The following is a 19,691-nucleotide window of genomic DNA, read 5'->3' on the forward strand; positions in this document are numbered from 1 at the left end:
AAAATGACAAACAATAGATTAAGCATCAGCCTTTTAGAGACATTACCGGTCAGGAATGCGTTGAGAATATTGAAAAATTATACTATGCGCGTGTTTTTATGACGGTAGTTATTTCTATAAGAATAATTTCGCCCTGCAACGGAACAGGGTGTTAGAATGGCAATGACGGCTGTAAACTAGTTCCATTCTGTAACGGAACACATAGGTTGGTGTAGAATTTGACATTATAGGATTATATTCGGTTTCTGTTGATGTTTGTATGATCTGAGATCTTCAAACTTCGTAATTTTTGCACGTGGTGTGCCGACTAAGTAATTTTACTAAGCAGAGAGTATGTCCTAGTTGATCGTTTATTTGAGAGTCACACAATTTGTACATGATTCGAAGCTTTTATACTAGCCGGTAGTTCTAGGAGGCGACCAATGATTTTCGTGGTGAAAATGAGCTCTGGTATTTTACCCAAAAAGGGAAAAATCCGTCCTAACGATACCGATAGTCGAAAAAACGCGGAGCTGTGATTTTGTGACCGGGCGAAAGTCCGGTGAACAGCCCTCATCTGGCGCTCGGGTTGCCGGCAATGGTTTTAATACCTTTATAACTTAATTGCTAACTTGCCGGCAATCTGTCAAACTAATACTATGGATGTGCATAAAACCTAACAGTTTCTTTGTTGTCAGCGTCGAGACTCCTGTACTCAGAGATCTCTTGTGTTTTATAACCTCTGATCATTTTATCGTATGAGGATTCATACTTTGTGCGCACGATGTATGTATGTATGTGTATATGTATGTATGTATGGATGTATGTATGTATGTACGCCTTGAAGCACTTCTTTTGTTATCGCACGTACACAGTTTCACAGATTTACCTATTTACTGGCACTCGCAATCGTCGACAGAAATACGTCCGAACTGTATGACGGCTCGGAAACAACTGACTTCGAGTTTATAAATTGTAAAATGATTATAATTGACACATTGCGTACGGGAGACGAGATTTCTCGTCTTTAGCAATTCGAACGTTGTGGCCGGGAAACGGGATATCTCGTTTTCAGGTTTCTTCGACTCAATCGACGATTTAAGAAACTAAATATAGACTTTCTTGTTATGTTACCAGGGTAACGAAGTTTCGCGTATCCCCTTAACAAATGGTTAGCAAAAGAAATGAATGTCAATTTTTCGAGAGCGTAAAAATGCGCCGCACGCAATGTGTTAATAAATTATAAATACCATTGCGAATACTATATTTACAATTGATAAATTTGGAAGGTGTTTCACTGTTTTCCTTGAACAAAATTTTGGTATCCGGATTGATATTTACTGAATAACCTTGGCAACGAACGCGTTAAAATGTGAAGCAAAAATGAATAAATTTTGGGATCTTTCAGAATTTTAGTTAATATTATCTGGATTAAATTTGATGGATACAATATATTTGTAAAGGAGCACATGTTTTTCCGCTCCATTCTCTATATGAAATATTTGTGTACGGTAAGGGAACAATATCGCCATAAATCTTACCGAAGCACTCAAGAACTGAGCACGGTCAATTAAAACCGTGGCCGTCGTTTTTAATTAAGCTTTCACGCGCTCTGCACTCTGAGGAAGCGGTTTTCCCGACCAGTGTCAAGGGGAAAATCGGAACGTGCTTCTCCCTCCTTCAGAGTGGAACCAATTAAAGACAGAATTCAATGTGCCAGTGACACAATCTCTGAATTTTCCTGATTGGACGGGGGACATCCGCGCGGCTTCTCGTAAATGTGCAACTCGCAAACATTCGGAAGCAGACGAATCATGTATAGAAAGCAGTCCGAATTGTTTATACGTTCTATTTTCAAGCGACAATCGAAACAATTCAAGCAAGAGTTTCGATTTGTATGTTTACGTTACTGGATCTTATTCGTGGGGATAAAAAAGCAAAAATTATATTGTGACCAAACAGAGTTGGCCATTATTCGAATCGTTTTGAATTTTTATAGTATAGATAAATAATATGACTATTATAATAATAATAATAATATAAATACTATAAATATTCATAGTATCATATATATTACATATACTTTTACAAAATTTATTTTTATTTATTAGAATCTGTTATTTTAATCGCATTTAAACTCTCAAGATATAATCCTGATATAAATAACTTGACACTTGTAAAATGTGCATAAGAAGCAAAAAACATTTTCATTAAAAAGAAAATTATAGATTTCTTCTTTCAGGGAAACTCATTAATATTTATTATGGATTGGAGTAACGCAATTTCAACATAGTAGTACCGAATTTCACTATTTAAGCTACATTAACTGTTTAATTTCATTTCTTGCATGTATTAAACTAGGTTTCCCTCTTATTTGTTTATAGCAAATTATCTAACACGTTTCTATTTTCACTTTACTTTCTTGTGTACAGATATAAAACTTCGTTAATTAAGATTTAAAATTTCTTTCTCACAGAATTTATCTAATTTCAGATTAACAACTGTTTCGATATTACTATTTTGCTATGCTATACAAATTTAGTAACAATTGATTGGAGCATGTATACTTTTGCGACGGACTGTAAGCTAAATATTCGAATCGGATTGAAAAGTTAAATTCGCAACCATTGGAATTCCATCAACAAGCTCTATGGACGAACGTAAACCTTTTGGTCAAAAACAGTCGACATACATAGTTCACGCGTCAGTTTACTGTATATTGAGCAATCACCGCTCTAGCACGTCGATTTGATTCCCTAATATTAATGCGTCGGGCAATATTATTGAATCGTGGCGTACCACGTCAGTCAAACATGAAATTTACGGTCCCGGATCGATTTAAAAGGAAATCCGCGCGGTTATTCGCGATCGCGCACACGTAACAGTTTGACTTTTATTCCTTTGTAGGTTGCGAGATAACAATCGAACGGGCAACATAGTGTACGTAATCGACACACTCGTTATAAAATCGTTATACGAGGCACTCTGTATTGTAGAGAAACGTTGCTTTGTATCTTGCTAATTTCATTACAGCGAGTTTTATATGCACTTACCGACAACCCTTAAATCAAAACCCTATAAAACGTTGAAATCGATATTTCGTCAAAATAATTTATTATAAGATTACTTGAACATGTATTCGTCCAGGAAGCTAAAAAGCTTTGTCTCTTATCATTTTAAGAAGTATCCTTGTTTATGGAAAAGAATAAAATGTACACGGAATACAGTCAATTGTTTGCGAAGCTTTGTTTCCAAAAAAGGAATTTTAAAAAAAGAAATGAAATTAAATTTCTATTCAATCTATTCAAATCTTCTTGAAGTTTTGTGAACAGTTTACATGTGAATAAAATATTCAATCTAATATTCAATTCTAATAGATTTGCTCCTTAACAGATGTAAACAAAATCTCTACTTGCTCTTCTGTAATCTCTATAGCAGATTCATAAAATGCAAGAAAACATTCACAAGAATTATCAGCCATTTGGCTATTCCTTTGGAATGAAGCGTTGCTTAGTTAACGAAGAAATTTTTTTCTGAAATTTTAAGTTCTATAAAGTAAGGTATAAAAATGAAAAGTTACATAATGATTGACAGTCTAGTAACAGTTACAGTAGCGGACAAAAATTTAAGACGAGAAGGAAAAAAGAAAGGAATTATTAATATTTTATAAATAACATAAGCTATCATGTTCTATCTTTAATTATAATCATTTACTCATTTATTTACACAGTTCCAAAAACATTTATGTTCGGTTTTGAACTTGAGTTGCTATTTCCAAGAATATTTTTTTTTGCTTTCGTAGCATTACAATTTGTTATCTTTCGTTTGTACTTAAATTGCGAGATTTACCCATGCTTTTGTCCTATACAGATAAACTTAAAGCGACGAGATACACAGTATTCACCGGGATCGGTAAAACCGTGGAATGAAACTGATTGTAAATATCTCATAAGCGATTCGTCTTAAATTAACCCCTTAATGCACAATTTAAAAAAAAAACCGACCAAAAAAAATCAATTTTTTGTATCTAAGAAAATACATATTTGGACCTTAATTTCAATAAATATTTAAAAAAAATGCAAAAATTACTAAAAATTCAATAAAAATAGTGGATAAATAATTATAGTGAATATTGAATCGCATTGCAGATCGAATTTTGTACCCATCGTACTGTTTTTCAATTACCAGTTACTATTTTGAAGGGGAAGGAGACGAAAAAAAAAACTGAAAAATATTTGATGAATATCAATAAATTATTTTAAATTATTAAAATTATTTTTAATGCCCGGATATATTCGAATCTGAACATTTTAGCGACATAAGTTGCGACGCCGACCGTATATATATATATACGGGTCTGCACATTTTGGCCGGTTTTGCACGCCCGTGTTAATACGTTTCTGCGCGTTAAGGGGTTAATGTCCGCTACTTGTAGACACTCAAAACAAAGTCAATATTGTTGACTCAATAATGTTTACATTTAGCACACGAGCCTTCGAGAATTAGAAGGTCAAGCATTTGTCTTTCATTATGCCAAAATAAGAAACTGATTGGAAAGATAGTACTTACATTACACGTGTATAATTGAAATTAAATTCGTCGTCTTAAATTTTTGACCGCTACTGTATCCTTTCTTTAAGAAAAGTGGTTTCATTGATCCGCGCACAACGACTGTTATCTACTAAATTTTTCCCGTGGATAACCACGACATCCGCCTCCATCATATTGTCTGAGAACGCGCTCGAGAATGCACAGGATCGATCGAACATTATTTCAGGCTGGGTCCCACATCAATCGCGGCGGATGTTAATTATAATGGTGTTATCGGGTGTCTCAAAGGGGAGAAGATTATTTCGGAAGGCGGGGATTGTGTTAGGTCGGGGTTCGAGTTCGAGTTCCGCGCATAAAAGACCTGTAGTGGATGTTTCGTTTCTTCGACGTTTCGTTTCCACGCGGACGGTAAAGGGACGATCCTGAATTGTAAAAGCGGTAAAACAAGGCATTAGCTTTATGGAGTGGAAGGAAAAGGAGGAGGGTGGCCGGCCACAGACCTGGCCCTTCTCCAAACCTACGGGAACCTCCCTGTTGTTGGACCCGCCCGTTCAAAACCAAGATTTTAAACTCGACAACAAACTGCCGCAAACTAGGGCGCAACGATTTCGCTGCCGGTCTCCCGTGTTCACTCGTTCGTTATTAAAGTTTCAGGACTTCCCGGGCATTCTCTGCTTTATTTCGTGCGTTTCACTACCGCCATTTTTATCTTCGCTCTTTATTCCTGCTTCTTTGTTTTTAGCGACGGATGTGTATTTTATTGTAGGTAAAAGTGAACCTGTAACGTCGTTGATATATGCAACGGAATAACGGTCCCTTTCATTCCTTTTATGGCAAAACTTTTCTGTCTTTCTTTCTTTCTTTCATTCGCGATCCCTCGTTAATTCCGCGCTAACGCGGCCAAGTTGTTTAACGGCGTCATTTTTTGCGCGGAATAATTACGCTTTACGCTTAACGCCGTTGCAAATATACTGGAATTGTTCGTTTCGGATCCACTCGCAACAGACCTTAAACGAAATGTTTAATGTAACGGTGCTTCAACGATTCCCAGGTTCGTCAGTTGGTTGGAATTTTTGTCCTGAAATATGATAGCCCCCTCCTTTTTTCTTTTTACCAAGTTCTTTCGTTGAATTGTTGTTTCATAAGCTCGACGTCGAACTATTGTCCGAATAAGACCGACGTGACAATAAACGTGTCTATTATATAATTTGTATTCGTAAAAAGTGTCTCTAAAATTGTATACAGTGACAAATTATTTATTCTAAAAATATCCTCGGATTTGATTAGAACATATTTTATTAATATTCTGCGAGAGAAATTCTGATAATCTTGTATTATTCGTTACTTCAGTTATTTGTAAATGAAAAACTTTTGAACTAAATGGTCTTGGGCTATGCGTGTCTCGCGTTCAGTTGCGCAACTTCACAAATGATGTGCAGCCTCGTTCCTTCGGATCTTATCGAAATGCGAGTTCTCAAAAGTTATTCTGATCATCAAAGTACGTCATCGTGATATTCAGCAGCAAAACAAAGGGTTTTGTTGTCGAATCTGGGTAATCACACAAATGGACCATACAGACATCCTTATTCAGAACGTGCAGTCAGGCTAGTTCGAACAGTAAGTACGTGCATATATTAGTAACTGCAAGCTGAAAATATTAATGTAGAGGGAATACAACAAATAGTAGTCCGTTCTATATTAATACAAAAGTTATGATATATCCATATCAATTATAATCAAGACGATATTATTTATAGAATATAAATAATTAATTACAGTACTCAAAATCGAACGTCTAAATGGTATTACGTGAATATGTTCATTGTGCTTTATTAGTATAACCTAATAATATTATTATAGCATTATTTTTTACACTGCTATTATAGCACTATTAATAATAGTACTCTTTCTATTCCATTATTATAATATTCTTTTTAGATATAACTATAATATTAGTGCTTATCACTTTCCAGCAAGTTTACTCGTCTTACTACTCCAACTAAAATTTTTGTAAAACATGTTCGTACATTTCAGTAGCTTTAGAACATTTTTCAAGGAATTTGTTGAAGGAAACTATGCTTAGTATGGTTGATAAAAATGTAAGGTCATAAAAATTGATTTACAAATAAAGAAGTTAGTTGTGATTGTACGATACAATACTGTAAATTAAATTGTTCTCCAAAACATATACAATAGAAGAAATCTTTTGTCAAAATGATCTCTTTGTTTGTTCCACGAAACATTAGTACTTTTTAAAATTAAGTTGTATGTTTCGCGATATTTTAATCAATATAGGTTCATTAAAGCTTTATTCATACCCAAAAATAATAACGAAATATAACAATAAAGAATTCAGAAAATGGAACTGTCTTTCTGAAATTATCTTTCAAACATTTTTTATTACTTTATTCTTTTTAGAAGAATCATACAATTAAAGATTAAATTATTCCATCGCTAATAGTATACTTAAAATTTGTATGATATCGCAGGTTCTGCGAAATGATACGAGTAACCATCTAGTCGTATTTTTATAAATTTATTAAGGCCAGTTTCAAGTTTGTGTTTGAGGAATGTATAGTTCTTTTACGATCCTCTGTTGGCTGATATTGAAACGTGTTCGGCAAGTATCATAAAATATTCGTTTCCATGGTGTATAAGAAAACAGTAAAAAGAGTATTCGAGCGGGAAGGAATTTAGAGAGACGTGCTGCAAAACATGTTGTATGTGATGTGTATCAGCTACGGTACACTTCCATAGGCGAGGAAGTTGCCAATGTCGCAGCATTCAAGACATTTTTACTTCGCAGAGTTTGTTATGTTGTTTTAAAGAAATATATGTATAAGCCAGTCCGGTTCTAATATTCCAAGATAATAATGAAAGAAATTTCTTTCTCTGTTTATTAATTTTAATAAACTGCAGAGAATACATTGACGTTCCGAAACACTTTTAATCTGTTCATTGCTTTAAATGGGATCTACTCATCTTTATAATAAATGTAACAATAAAATCCACGAATCACGTATTATTTATATAGGACTAGTCACGTAACTTGCACGCCTCGCATAACTAATTAAATTAAATAACGTTGGTTTAATTAATCTTGAAAACATTGATAGTTCTAATCTTTAAAATCATGTATTTAACAATTTCGATAAATTTGTTTGTCTACCGCAATATTTGTCCCTTTGAACCTAACAATCTTTTCCTCTGACATTGCCCTATCTCAAAGAACAAGCGATATATTTTAGATGCTCGAGGTAGGCGAGACACGCGACAGTAGACGTATGAATATCCGTGCTATTTTTATTGCAAAGTGGAATTCAATCGGACACGATGTCATAGTGCATTTTTGGTTCCAACTGACCTACTCCGCACCTTTTAAAATATTTCAGCGTGAATCCGTCGAAGACGCTGAACGTTTACAGCATGCTTTTACGATCCGACAGGCCGAAAACACAGCTCGAGTACGTGATCCTGATTCTTAAATTCAAAATCGATTATCCTCCATCTCCTCCAGGCTACTTTCACGTCCGTCGTTGCGTCTGTTCTTGACTTTTTTCCATCCCCCGCCCCCGTAAAAGATGTCATGAGATAAAATGACATGATTAATCAGTTTCAAAAATTGTAACTAATCTGTGAAACACCAATATATGTTGACATGGAATCAAAAGTTATATGCTTATAAAATCCGATCTTGGAATAGAGCCGTAAAGATTCTCATTTGTTTATTTCTTGAAATAAAATCTATACGTGTTAGTTTTCGACTTTTATTAAGATATTCGTTTACGTCAAAATTAACATATTTCAAGTAGTTTAATTTTCTTCTACGATTCTATGCAATTTTTATGCTTTCCATGATATCACGTTTTATAGTTTCATGTAATGTGGAAAATTTTCAGACTAATTTCTTTATTCAAGATTACACTAATTTCGCACTAAAAATGAGTACTCTCAATATTGATTCTTTTGCAAATTAAATTTACTCAATTGTAAATATTTGTAGCGAAATTCATATTGAATGAAAAATTTTGATAATTTTATTTGCAGAAAGGCAAATTTGATTTGCATGGGAATGATTGGAGTCTACGAAATTAATACGAATTTCAGGTAGCTAAATATGATTTACATAAACACTAATTTTAAATGCAAAACGTAGTTTAGATAAGTCTAATCTCGTCGTTGTTAAAATTATTTAAAGGATTTCATGATCCTGGTTTCAAATATAGCTATCCTAAACTTATACTTAAAGAATGACTATGTTCAAATTTACATTCGCCCTAATAAGGACAATACTCATTGTCAGTTTTAACTAATCACATTTCAACGCCGATAAATATAAAAATTCAAAATTTTTTAAGCGAGAGTCGCAATTAGACGTCACCAAAAATTTTCCGTGGCGTTTCTGCTGCTATCGCCCATAAATTAATGCGAAATCCTCTACGAAATACTATCTGCTTTCGCAGGCAATAAAGATTAAACCCTTTTAGACCGAGGTTTCCACAAAATCTTGTTAAAAGTTATGTGAGCCAATCAGCAGTGGATTGTTCGACGTTATCGCCGGAAACATCGGACGCACGGGAAGTAGAATAATCAGAGTAAAATCTGGCACAGCAGGTGCATCCGCCATCTAAAGTCTTGCGGTCCGACAGTCAATGAGTGGATGTCGTTGCGCCATTAAAGTGACGAAGAGATGGATACGTGACGTGTGACACGAAATGTTGATAAGAAGAAGGGGAAACGGCTCGGAAGCCAAGACGACGAATAGCAGGAAATCGAAGTGGAAAAGCCGAGCCATAACTTCTCCCTGCGGAGAAGAGATAACTATCGACGAAACAGAACGGAAATTTCTTAGTTCCCCGCTGATGCAACCAACTTTTACGTCCTATACATTCCCCACCATTTGCATTTCTATTCTTTCAGATTCAGGAATTCGATTTCCATGAACTGAACGGTTTCGCGAATCTAAATATTTTTCATATCACGTTTTGACCATCATTGTTATACAAAATGCGATGAAAACTCTGTTCGTTTATGAAAAACCCCCTTTTCTTTCCAAATGTTTAATATCTAAATTTATTTCGCTTTTCGAATTCAGGTTTTACATTTTTATATATTATTCAACGCTTACAGCATATGGAATATCACGTGAGATATTCCCAGGCCTGGCACAAAGGTATTAAAATTGATTTGAGAATATTCCGGAGTTACTTACCTTATTGAGACGAGTATCATGGCGAATATCAGGTACTTTCCAAGCAGCGGCACGACCAGCGACGTAGGTGGAATGATCTCGACGACCAGCAGAAAGAACACGTGAAGACTGATGAGGATCGAGATAGAGAGCGTGACCTGTAATCGAAAATTGTTCGACTGAGAGACGCAAGCTTAAACTATTTGTAATTTAGGTTAACGTCCGCTGTGAGATTTCGCTTTAAACGAACAGAATAATCAAATTGCATGTCTTAGCATATAGTCGCAATAATTAGACTCTGGATTGCATTCATTTATAATAAACATGTATAAATCGAATCCGAATAAGCAGAAACGCGTAAGCAATTTTAGAAGTATTATCGTATTCATGTATTTATTATTATTGTTTTAAACCATATACGGCTTATACATCATATACGAAATAAAACGAAAACGAAATAAAACTAGGAAAAACAGTTTAAATATTACTCAAATTAAAAATAAATAATATCCAAATGATTATTAAATTTTTAACCCTATTTTCAATACTTTTTAATAACTTTTCGCAAACATTATACATTATACAGCAAAAATTTGAGATCATCGCGATGTAGGACAACTAATATTAAGGACGACAAGCGAAAACTTAATAACTAGTGGTTCCGTTCTTTATGAATTTTTGGGCGAACAGCATAAATGCAGTAAAGAAAGCCAAGAAATTATGCAAAAGAGTTTCTCCTTCCTCTGCCCCTTTATCTTATACGATCCGATACGAAAAAAATCCGATATTTCTCCTTCGCCAGGTAGCAAGGAAGTTGATGGTACCAGCTTTTCAAAGTCCAAATCGTCCTCCTCGAAACTCCTAAACACCGACGTTGGAAATCGGTTTTTGAAAAAGGCTAACTATATTTTCTTGTTTGTATCTTGTTATATGCATCAGTATAGCGAAACCAACAGCTTGCAGCGAAATGCGCCTTCGGTTTTAAGGAAAACAGATTTAAAATTTTGTTTTCAGTAAGAGGTAACATTATCGTAGTGAATAAAAAATGAAGCGATTCTTTAACCATTTACTATGAGTAGATAAATAAAAAAATCTTGTTTTGAAAAATGCGGAAGGGATGTATTTCTTTCTTCTTGACAAAGATTAATGGGCTACCCAATGGGGCGTTCTGTTAGTTTCACTTGATCAGCACGCTCGAAGTCCTCATTTCTCTATAACCTCCCAAAATCCACATGTATTGCCAAACAAGAAGACTAATATACTAATCGACACGAGGAGCAAGAGGGATCGACCGCCTGCTACGCCTGATCACATCTCTTGTTCAGACTGTAACTTAGCCAATAATAATCAAGAGTCTGGAATAAAAACAAAATGAATGAGACTGGGGAAGACCCTGGGGGAGTCGGACGGTGATGGCAGTGATGAGACATTGTTTGTCTACCATCGGCCAGGATCGAATCCCTGTTTTCCTAGAAATAAGGGCTAACAGGAAGGGATTCTTTCTGCTAATAAGGGAGACGCGTTTACTCTACTTCTGCGGAGGCGTTAATATGGATGGGTTGGTGGGAATCGGTCCTACGACAATACTTCACTTTGTTATGTCAAATGATTATATGTACAATTACGTATTAATGGTAAATGCAAAACGAAGAATTAGTTATTGCAGTCGGTGTAATTCAGAAAATTAAAACTGAATTAGTAATTTTAATTGAGAATGCATAACGATGCATGCCGGTCTATCATTTTCAGAGATATGAGAATATAGCAATAGTATACAGTATTTCCAGTAACAAAAAGCCAGTTTTCTTCTTAATCAATATTAAAGTAGCTGAAGAAGTACGTGAAGAATTATTAAAATATTGGTTTAGACAGAAATGTGCTGAACATTTAAAGATAAAGTTCAATTTTACAAAAAAAGAACGCATAAATTATAATTTATAATCGAACTAAAATTGTTTAAATCCTTTATGTACTTCTCTAGCTATTTGAATGTAAACTAAGATAAATATTGGATTTTTGTTCTATAACAAAATTTACTTGTAGCCCCCCCTCCTCCCCTAAAAACCATGCTGCATATCTCATGCTATAGCCATTTTGGAATGAAGAAATAAACAAAAATAGTTGAAAGGTCAAAGGATCAATCAATGAATAGTTTGTTAATAGTCAATAGTTAACACTAATCATACAACGAAACTTTATACAGTCAAACCTGTTTTTGTGCGGTCTTTTTATATGCGCTTTTTTGTGCGATTTTTTTTGTGCGGTATATGAATATCGACAAAAACAATTTCGTACGCGAATTTAAAATACAAATTGAATTTTGCTATGTAGAATATTATTCTATTAGAGAATATTATATTATTCTATACAGGAAGTGCTGTAAAAATGTAAGATATAAGAATAAATTTGAAAGGAAGTTGAATTTGCATTAAATTTGATGAAAATTACTATTTCGTATATGATTTTATTGTGCGAGATTTAAAAAATAAATCAACTGTAGTATCTTCAAGTGACGAAAGCGATTACGAACCAGTTCATCGCAAAAATATGCGCGTTTTGAACTACGACGAGTAGTATTGAATTATGTACATTTTGAAAATTTCACCATGTTTAAAATCAGAAATTAAAATTTTTTAAAATGTTTCAATGTGTAGTTTAATTATTTATTTTGTTTAGAAAGCACTTTCTTGCTATTTCGTGAAGCTTTGACATATTTCCTAAGCGAGACTTTTTTTATGCCGAGTCCCTCTCTACCGTATAAAAAAATTTTCTTTCATATGTTGTGAAAAATTATTTCTTATAGCTATTTATGAAGTTTCTGAATATCTTTTTTTGTACGGTTTTTTTCCACGGTCCCTATCTACCGCACAAAAACAAGTCCGACTGTATCATTTTTCCAAAAACGAAGAGTCACTATGAAATGATTGCTTATTTAACCCTTCTTTGCATGATGATGGAAATTTCAATCATAACATTTAGTGAAGAAAAAAAGGTACTCAAAAACTGTAAACTTTAAATTTGTTGTTGCTGGCAACTTTATAAATGAATATTGCGTACAACAAAACGCAGTTATCAAAAAATAGCAAACGTCACTGTCAATTAACAAGCCTAGAACTTGTCATTCCACTGTTTGTTGTACATTTCCCAAATGTAAAGGCTATTCCACAATTTCGTGTAATAAATGTGGAGTTAATTTGTGCTTGAATAAAAATAATAATTGTTTTTTAAATTATCATTTAGAATAAAGGAGAATAAGTAAACAATATCTTTTGATTTATTTAGTACTGAGCTATATATGTAACAATGCATAATGATGTAAATTTCCATCATACTGTTTTTTAAATAATTCAAATTCTTATTTATACTAGGATTTTTTTAAATATTTTTCCTTTAATCTAGAGCATTAATTACATCAACCTGATTTATTTTAAAAAAATAGGAAAAATCATGCAAAGAAGGGTTAATGGATTATTGCTGTAAACTTGTTAAAAGCTCATGTTGAAAGGTCCTTTAGATGCTCCTTTTGAAAAAGGAATTTCCAACTATTAAGATTCTCCTTGTATTTCCTTAAATAGAACACGCGCACATTCTTTAGCCTACATCTTCCCTTAAATCAATAACGGATGTTATGTGCTGTCAAAATGATAGTACACACAACATAACGTGGCATAGCATAGTTTCGCTTTGGTGGATACTGTACAAATTTTATAGCATAGCATTCTGGCATAGCATAGCTTAGGCTAGCTTTCCGGTGGATCCTCGGCTTAAGGCGCATTTGTATCGTTGCAGAAGGATTCTGTTAGTGTAAAAATGGCTCAACCGATTTAAGGCAGGCAATAAAACGTAATCAGCCGTGAGAAATTGCCTGAATCCATGTATTCGAATCACGCGAGAGGTATTCAGTCGTTGCTCCAGCATTTCCATTTGACAAAAGCAGTTTCGTCCTATTGTTTTTCAGAGGATCATATCATCACACTTGTTAACGAAAATAATATACATTTTTACACGGCAACGCACGTTGAAAGGTAAATAATTTCAATACAAATTTTCAACACTTTGACTGCCACGCCAACAACCTCAACAATTTCGTCAAATTAAAGTAGTTTGTTCAATTAAATGAAAATTCGAAAGTAAGCTTACGTGAGAAATATAATTTTATATAATCAATGTACAATCGATATCGCACCCTGAAGCTCTGAGTACAGCCCTTGTGTGGGCGCATGCGTGCGAGACGAACCCGTAAAGAAAGCGATCCACGGTTATTCAATTTTCAATTAAATGTGCTTTCCGCGAATTAAAGTCTTTGCGACAATAAATTGCATTCTGCTTCATTCATACTCGATTAATAATTTTTTTCGAAATTCGATCGTAAAACCAGGAATTTGCATAAGCGTCGGCAGTCTAGTTATGGGCTGGCGGGATTGCTCTCTGACATGGTGATCGGTATTTCAGTTTACGACGGAATACGCAGTCGGCAATCTCGTTAATCCCTTTATCGAGGATTGCTATAAGCTATTGATATTCAATATTATAATTCCGCAGCAGAACATTAAGAATATTTACGACCCTCCTGTTAGTTATCTCGAGGTTATACCTGAATTAATCACTAATTGCATCAAGGTTAAGGTGGGGCTTAGTCATGAACTTAATCTATGCGGGATATATTGAAACTAAATCAAGCTTCAGCGCTGTGTGCATAACTATAAAAGCGTATACGCAGTTAGATATTACATTAACAGGTTTCAATGTTTCGAACTGCTGCAAACTACCCCTATAATAGCTCAATGGTAGACTAACTTAGATGTACATCGCGTTTCTAACAGAGTCGAATTAAGTATGCATAAGGCGTACGTTAAAATTAAAAGTAGTTCACCCAATTATGTTTTCCCACGGTTTCTATTTAACAGATGTAGAAAAATAGATTAATTTTCCCTTTTACACGATTTCATTCGATTTGGCACAATTGAAAAATTTATATCTATATTGACATTAAAAATCTATTAAAATGTGATTAAAGATCTTTTATAACTAGAATTCCTACGAAAACCTATTAGGTTTACGATTCCAAGGCACATGCAAACATTATTTGATATATTTATGAACATATTTACATATTTTATATATTTTACACTCGCAATAGGTATTAATACTACTTTAAAGAAGTGTAGGAAAACGTTGCATCAGCAACGAAATTTATAACGACCAGACTAATCGATATTTAAATTAATGGTACACCCATTTGTGTTTCATAAGCAGATTAATTGGTAAATTAATTTTCATCAACAACTATAAAATGGAGATGCAGAGACGTGTTTTAAAACATTAGAAGAATACAAGTATTTAGAAAATACTCTGCGGCGCTCTAAATAGGATCCAAGTTTGCATTTCTATTTCCTTCAGCACTGCATTACGCCACAAAACTCAGGACAGTGTTCTTTGTCGCAAAATATTCTTCTCGGTCTTCTCTCTACAGTATCTTTATTATTACACACCTCTTTTTTAAGACTCCTGTTACTTGTGCTTATTTACCGTTTTTTAAGAGTTCCCGGCGAATTTCGTAATATGGACCGACACGTTCCGCGCGCAATTCCGCCTCAAATTTTATGTTTCTTTCAGCGAAACTGCCGCGTCATACCGAGGGTTTCCTGAATTCTCTAATCGTGTTAAAGCGGAACCGTGTTCTGCGAATACCCTGTTATACTGGGGCCGCCTCTGTACACAATACGTCTTATTACTTTCTATTCAAAGCAAGTGCTAAATGTTTTACGTTTCGCACATTTATTTCACTGCATCCCCCCCGAGGAAAGAGCACATAACGTAATTTTGTTTTATGACGAATGTGCGGAATATTTCAGAAAGAATGTTTAACTTTACAAACAGAATTTCTTAAAAATAATTATCTGTTGCAGAACGAAAATTTGAAGTTGGAATCTTAATCCAGAATAAATATAATGATTCTTGCATACACATAAAACTGGTGCGCTGGAATCATGTGAGCCTCAAAATGAAAACTACAAAAAGATGTATTAATCTAATTCTAGATAAAACTATAAGCAATAATAAATAGTAATAAAGCTATAATGAAATAATAAACATATGTAAAATTAAATTAATGAAACCAGTTATATTTAGTTATTTATATATTAATGATTTAAATCAGATGGTTTATTTAATAAATATAAGACATTAGTTAATAAATACATTCACATCAGTTTGATATTACTTATTGTTAGTTCTTCCATTCTTACTGAATATTCCTTAACGAAGTTATGATTTATTCTTCTCAACGTTTTACTGTAGATAGCATTTACTCATAATTAAATATGCAACACGTGTAGACGTATTCGCATAATTGTTTAATCCATGTATTATGTATTAAGTTTGTCTCGTTAAAAACATGTACCCGAGTGTGCGACATTGCGTGTACTTTATCGTGCATGGTTTTATCAGGTTAATTCGTTGAACACACTGTAACGTGATTGCTTTAGCGAAGTTTTCTGTTTATGTTTTACTAACATCGATTGAAGCAGTGATCTTGTCATACTGCAAGCATATAGACGAGAAGGAAATTGTATTATACAGCGTATAAAAATAAACTTCATCCGAGAGGTCACTATAAACTACAATTTTAACAATGTCAATGATAATTTTACAATGTTCGAAGTTAATTTGAATCTTAGTTATTTCAATAGTTTTGAAAGAAGATGAATCTTCGCACCAATATGTCAGATTTCAATTAAGAATGGTTAAATCGGAATTACTATATCTGATAAGAAATATTCGATCGAAATTGAAAATATTTACTGAGGAAGGAATTAGATGCACACGTCATGACCGAAAAATCTAATTATATATTTATTAAAGAAAACGAAGCAGAGGAATCTCTAATGTTTTAAACAATATTAATATAGCTAAATCCTTTTATCCTTTTAATAATGCACTTTTTTAATCCTTTTAAAATGATGATCGATATATAAGGAATATAAATATTTATCTTTCATTCTGTAATTTTTTTACTCTGTATTTTATAAAAAATGTAGTAGTTTATGTTTCTTCAAAATAGCAAAGTATAATTCTTTTATTGTTTAGAAAGGTTCATAAGAACTACAAGTTAGTCATATTTTTACATTCGAGCTCAATTAAACTTCGACTAAAAATTTTGTTTTCAATCATATTTTCAAAATGTGTAACGTTACTTATTACGTAGTCTTTAAACCTATTGTATTTTATAGTGTTAATTATATTACTACTGAAAATGAGTACAGATCGTTCATTGAGTTGTTGAACCAGCAGCAATATTTAACAACGCGAGGAATAAAAACGCGACGAGGAAAATCATTTTTGGACAGAGAAAATTGCATTCCACGTTGCAAATAGAGGCTGCAACTACATTACGAAAAAAATTGGTCTTTCCAAAATTGCATTTCCGGAGAACGTTACTAAAAGATATAATCGCAATGGAAAGAAGCGTCCAGCTGGACCAACGTCCCTATTTTCTCGAAATAAACGAAAAATATTTCACAGTATTTCCAGTTCCACTGAATTATTATTGAAATAAACAAGAATTATTGATTGAATTTATTCGAAGACTGCAATCGACAGATGTATTTTAGGATCACCATACACTGTGAGAATACAAAGCCGATAGAGATACTTTAAATCCGTATTGGACAGATCGGAATGATAGAAATTTAGTTTTTATGCGAGACAATGCCTCGGTTTATGAATATTTATATCCACTAGTTTTCAGAGAACAATACTCCATTTTTTCGAATTCCCTACACAGTCCTGACGTGAATTTGGTAGAAAATGTGTGGGGAATATTCTTTCGCAATTAGTACACGAGCGTGCAAAAATAAAAGATTTAAATTGTCAGAAATTTAAAATATCTTTTAGAAAATTGTATTTATTATCTGGTACGTAGTGATGTAAATGTAATAATTTTTTCTTAAAACTTTTATATTTATAAAATACTTGTCGAACAACTCTTTAATTCTTTTGACTACATGTTACAATAAAATAATGGTACTATTCTTAATAAACTTCTGTCATATGCAACATAAAATCTGTATGCAATAGTTGCCAAAAGTGAAAGTTAAGTAAATTTGTGTGTCTTCTTTTAATAATTATAATAAGTTGAGATTAATGGTACCGCCACATTCTTTTAATGATATCATTGTTTTTCAATCTCATGAGTTCATTTTTATCATAAGTTGCATTAGTCCATAGTCTATTAATATTTATATTTGTTACACTGTCTAGCAGTAAAAAGAAATATTGCGACGATTCGCATATTTGTCCCATGCACTCGTAATGATTATCACTAATGGCTTATCATTTTTTTTCGTTTATAACTGCTATAAGCAACAAGAATGGAGTTTCTCTGAACGACAGCTCTTATGACTGACTCAAACAAATTCCTCTCATCAATAAATTGTCGCGCTCATCGAACAAAATTTCAATCGCAAGTATCTATTATTTATAACGAAAAACATTTGATGCCATATTGTATTAATTAGGACAGTTACGTTCTCTGGTTTCCTGTACCACAAGAACTTTCATTTCAATTGAAGAATTCCTGAACGAGAAAAAGAGAAACGATATCAATTGACATCGAAAGCAGCCCCGCCATGTCTGCACGAATCGACCCCTATATAATCAATCTAAAAAGTTACCAGCTGCCGGCAAAGTTCCAGTGTGCGGCGAAGCGTTGAATTGTCTGACATTTCTAAACCAACAAGTTAAATGTTCCGACACTTCCCTATTGGGACCAACAACTTCGTGTCTCCATCCGTATTCTCAAGAGAACACCCGACTCACTAATTACTGTTCGAATAGTGATCGTCTAAACTAATCACAGTGATTAACTCCGGGAAGGAATGCGACACGAAAAGGGATGACCGAGCACCGCCCCTCATTGATAGTTACCCGTAATAACCGATCAATTTACAAATGTTCGAATCATCCGAATTCCATCGATGCAGAAAACACGATTGCAATTCGTTCCATTACCGTTCCGATTTGAACGCAACTGGAGCCGTTGGCATACCATTGTTCGCGATACGATGCCCTGCTGGGCGCAGCGATAACCTCGTACTTCAGATTATCATTCGGATTAATTTTCGATCCCGGTACGTATTATGGTGGACAGGATTCCGTTGAATAATTGACGCAATCCGTCGGAGCCTGACGAGAATGCCATTACGCCTACTAACTGGATAATTAAGAGTGAAACGGATCGGAAAGTAAGGTTATGGCGCGATAATCATCCACGGAAAGCGTTTCCACCCTGCAACTGTGGCTAACGGGGTCTATTCTGACCCGCGCTATTCGGATCGCCGATGAATTACTTCGAATTCAGAGGGAATTATGTGAATCAGAATTAAGTATCATCAAACGTAGTTGGGAACGATCCTAAGCACCGTTAATTGTAGAGCTGCTAAAAAATGGTAAAAAATCCTGATAAAAATAATATTAGGTTACACTTTGATAATGTCAAATGGAAATGTTTATAACACGTGTTTTTGATCGATGTTAGGTTTAAATACAACTTTGAAAGGCGTCTTTTGGTCACGTTTGCAAAGGTAGCGTTAAACAAAATACCTTTTTGTGATAATGAAAAATTTATATATTAACGTATTGACACGTTGTATATTAAACAATTCTCCGAAAAATTATTCCATAAAGCGAAGTAATTTAATACAAAATCTTTTTAATTAAAAATTTAGCACAAAATCACAACTTCCGCACTGATTACTTCTTTGATACTTTAAGATCGTATAAATCTTAGTAAAATCCATCTTAAGCAATTAGCATTGCGAGGAAATTTCATTTTTTGGGAATTGCTTCATCAGTGAATAAACGGCGTGGCAGTTCACGTGTTACGGGAATGAAAGTTCCTACGGAATTTTCAACGTATTATTCATTTACTCTACATGCACGGGCTTGAAAGTTTCACGGTTTAATGATA

General features: G+C 33.9%; 1 protein-coding gene across 3 annotated transcripts in view; it reads right to left on the reverse strand.

The window, feature by feature from the left end:
* The window catches only part of Nachralpha4 (nicotinic acetylcholine receptor alpha4), a 306,886-nt gene that overhangs the window by 42,771 nt on the left and 244,424 nt on the right, over window positions 1–19,691 (reverse strand). For all 3 annotated transcript variants that reach the window (XM_078191154.1, XM_078191155.1, XM_078191156.1), the window contains exon 7: window positions 9,743–9,879. In XM_078191154.1, the coding sequence (XP_078047280.1) occupies window positions 9,743–9,879 (137 nt within the window). The remainder of the gene's footprint in view (window positions 1–9,742; window positions 9,880–19,691) is intronic.

This window comes from Augochlora pura, chromosome 9 (assembly GCF_028453695.1).
Source record: "Augochlora pura isolate Apur16 chromosome 9, APUR_v2.2.1, whole genome shotgun sequence".
Lineage (NCBI taxonomy): Eukaryota > Metazoa > Arthropoda > Insecta > Hymenoptera > Halictidae > Augochlora > Augochlora pura.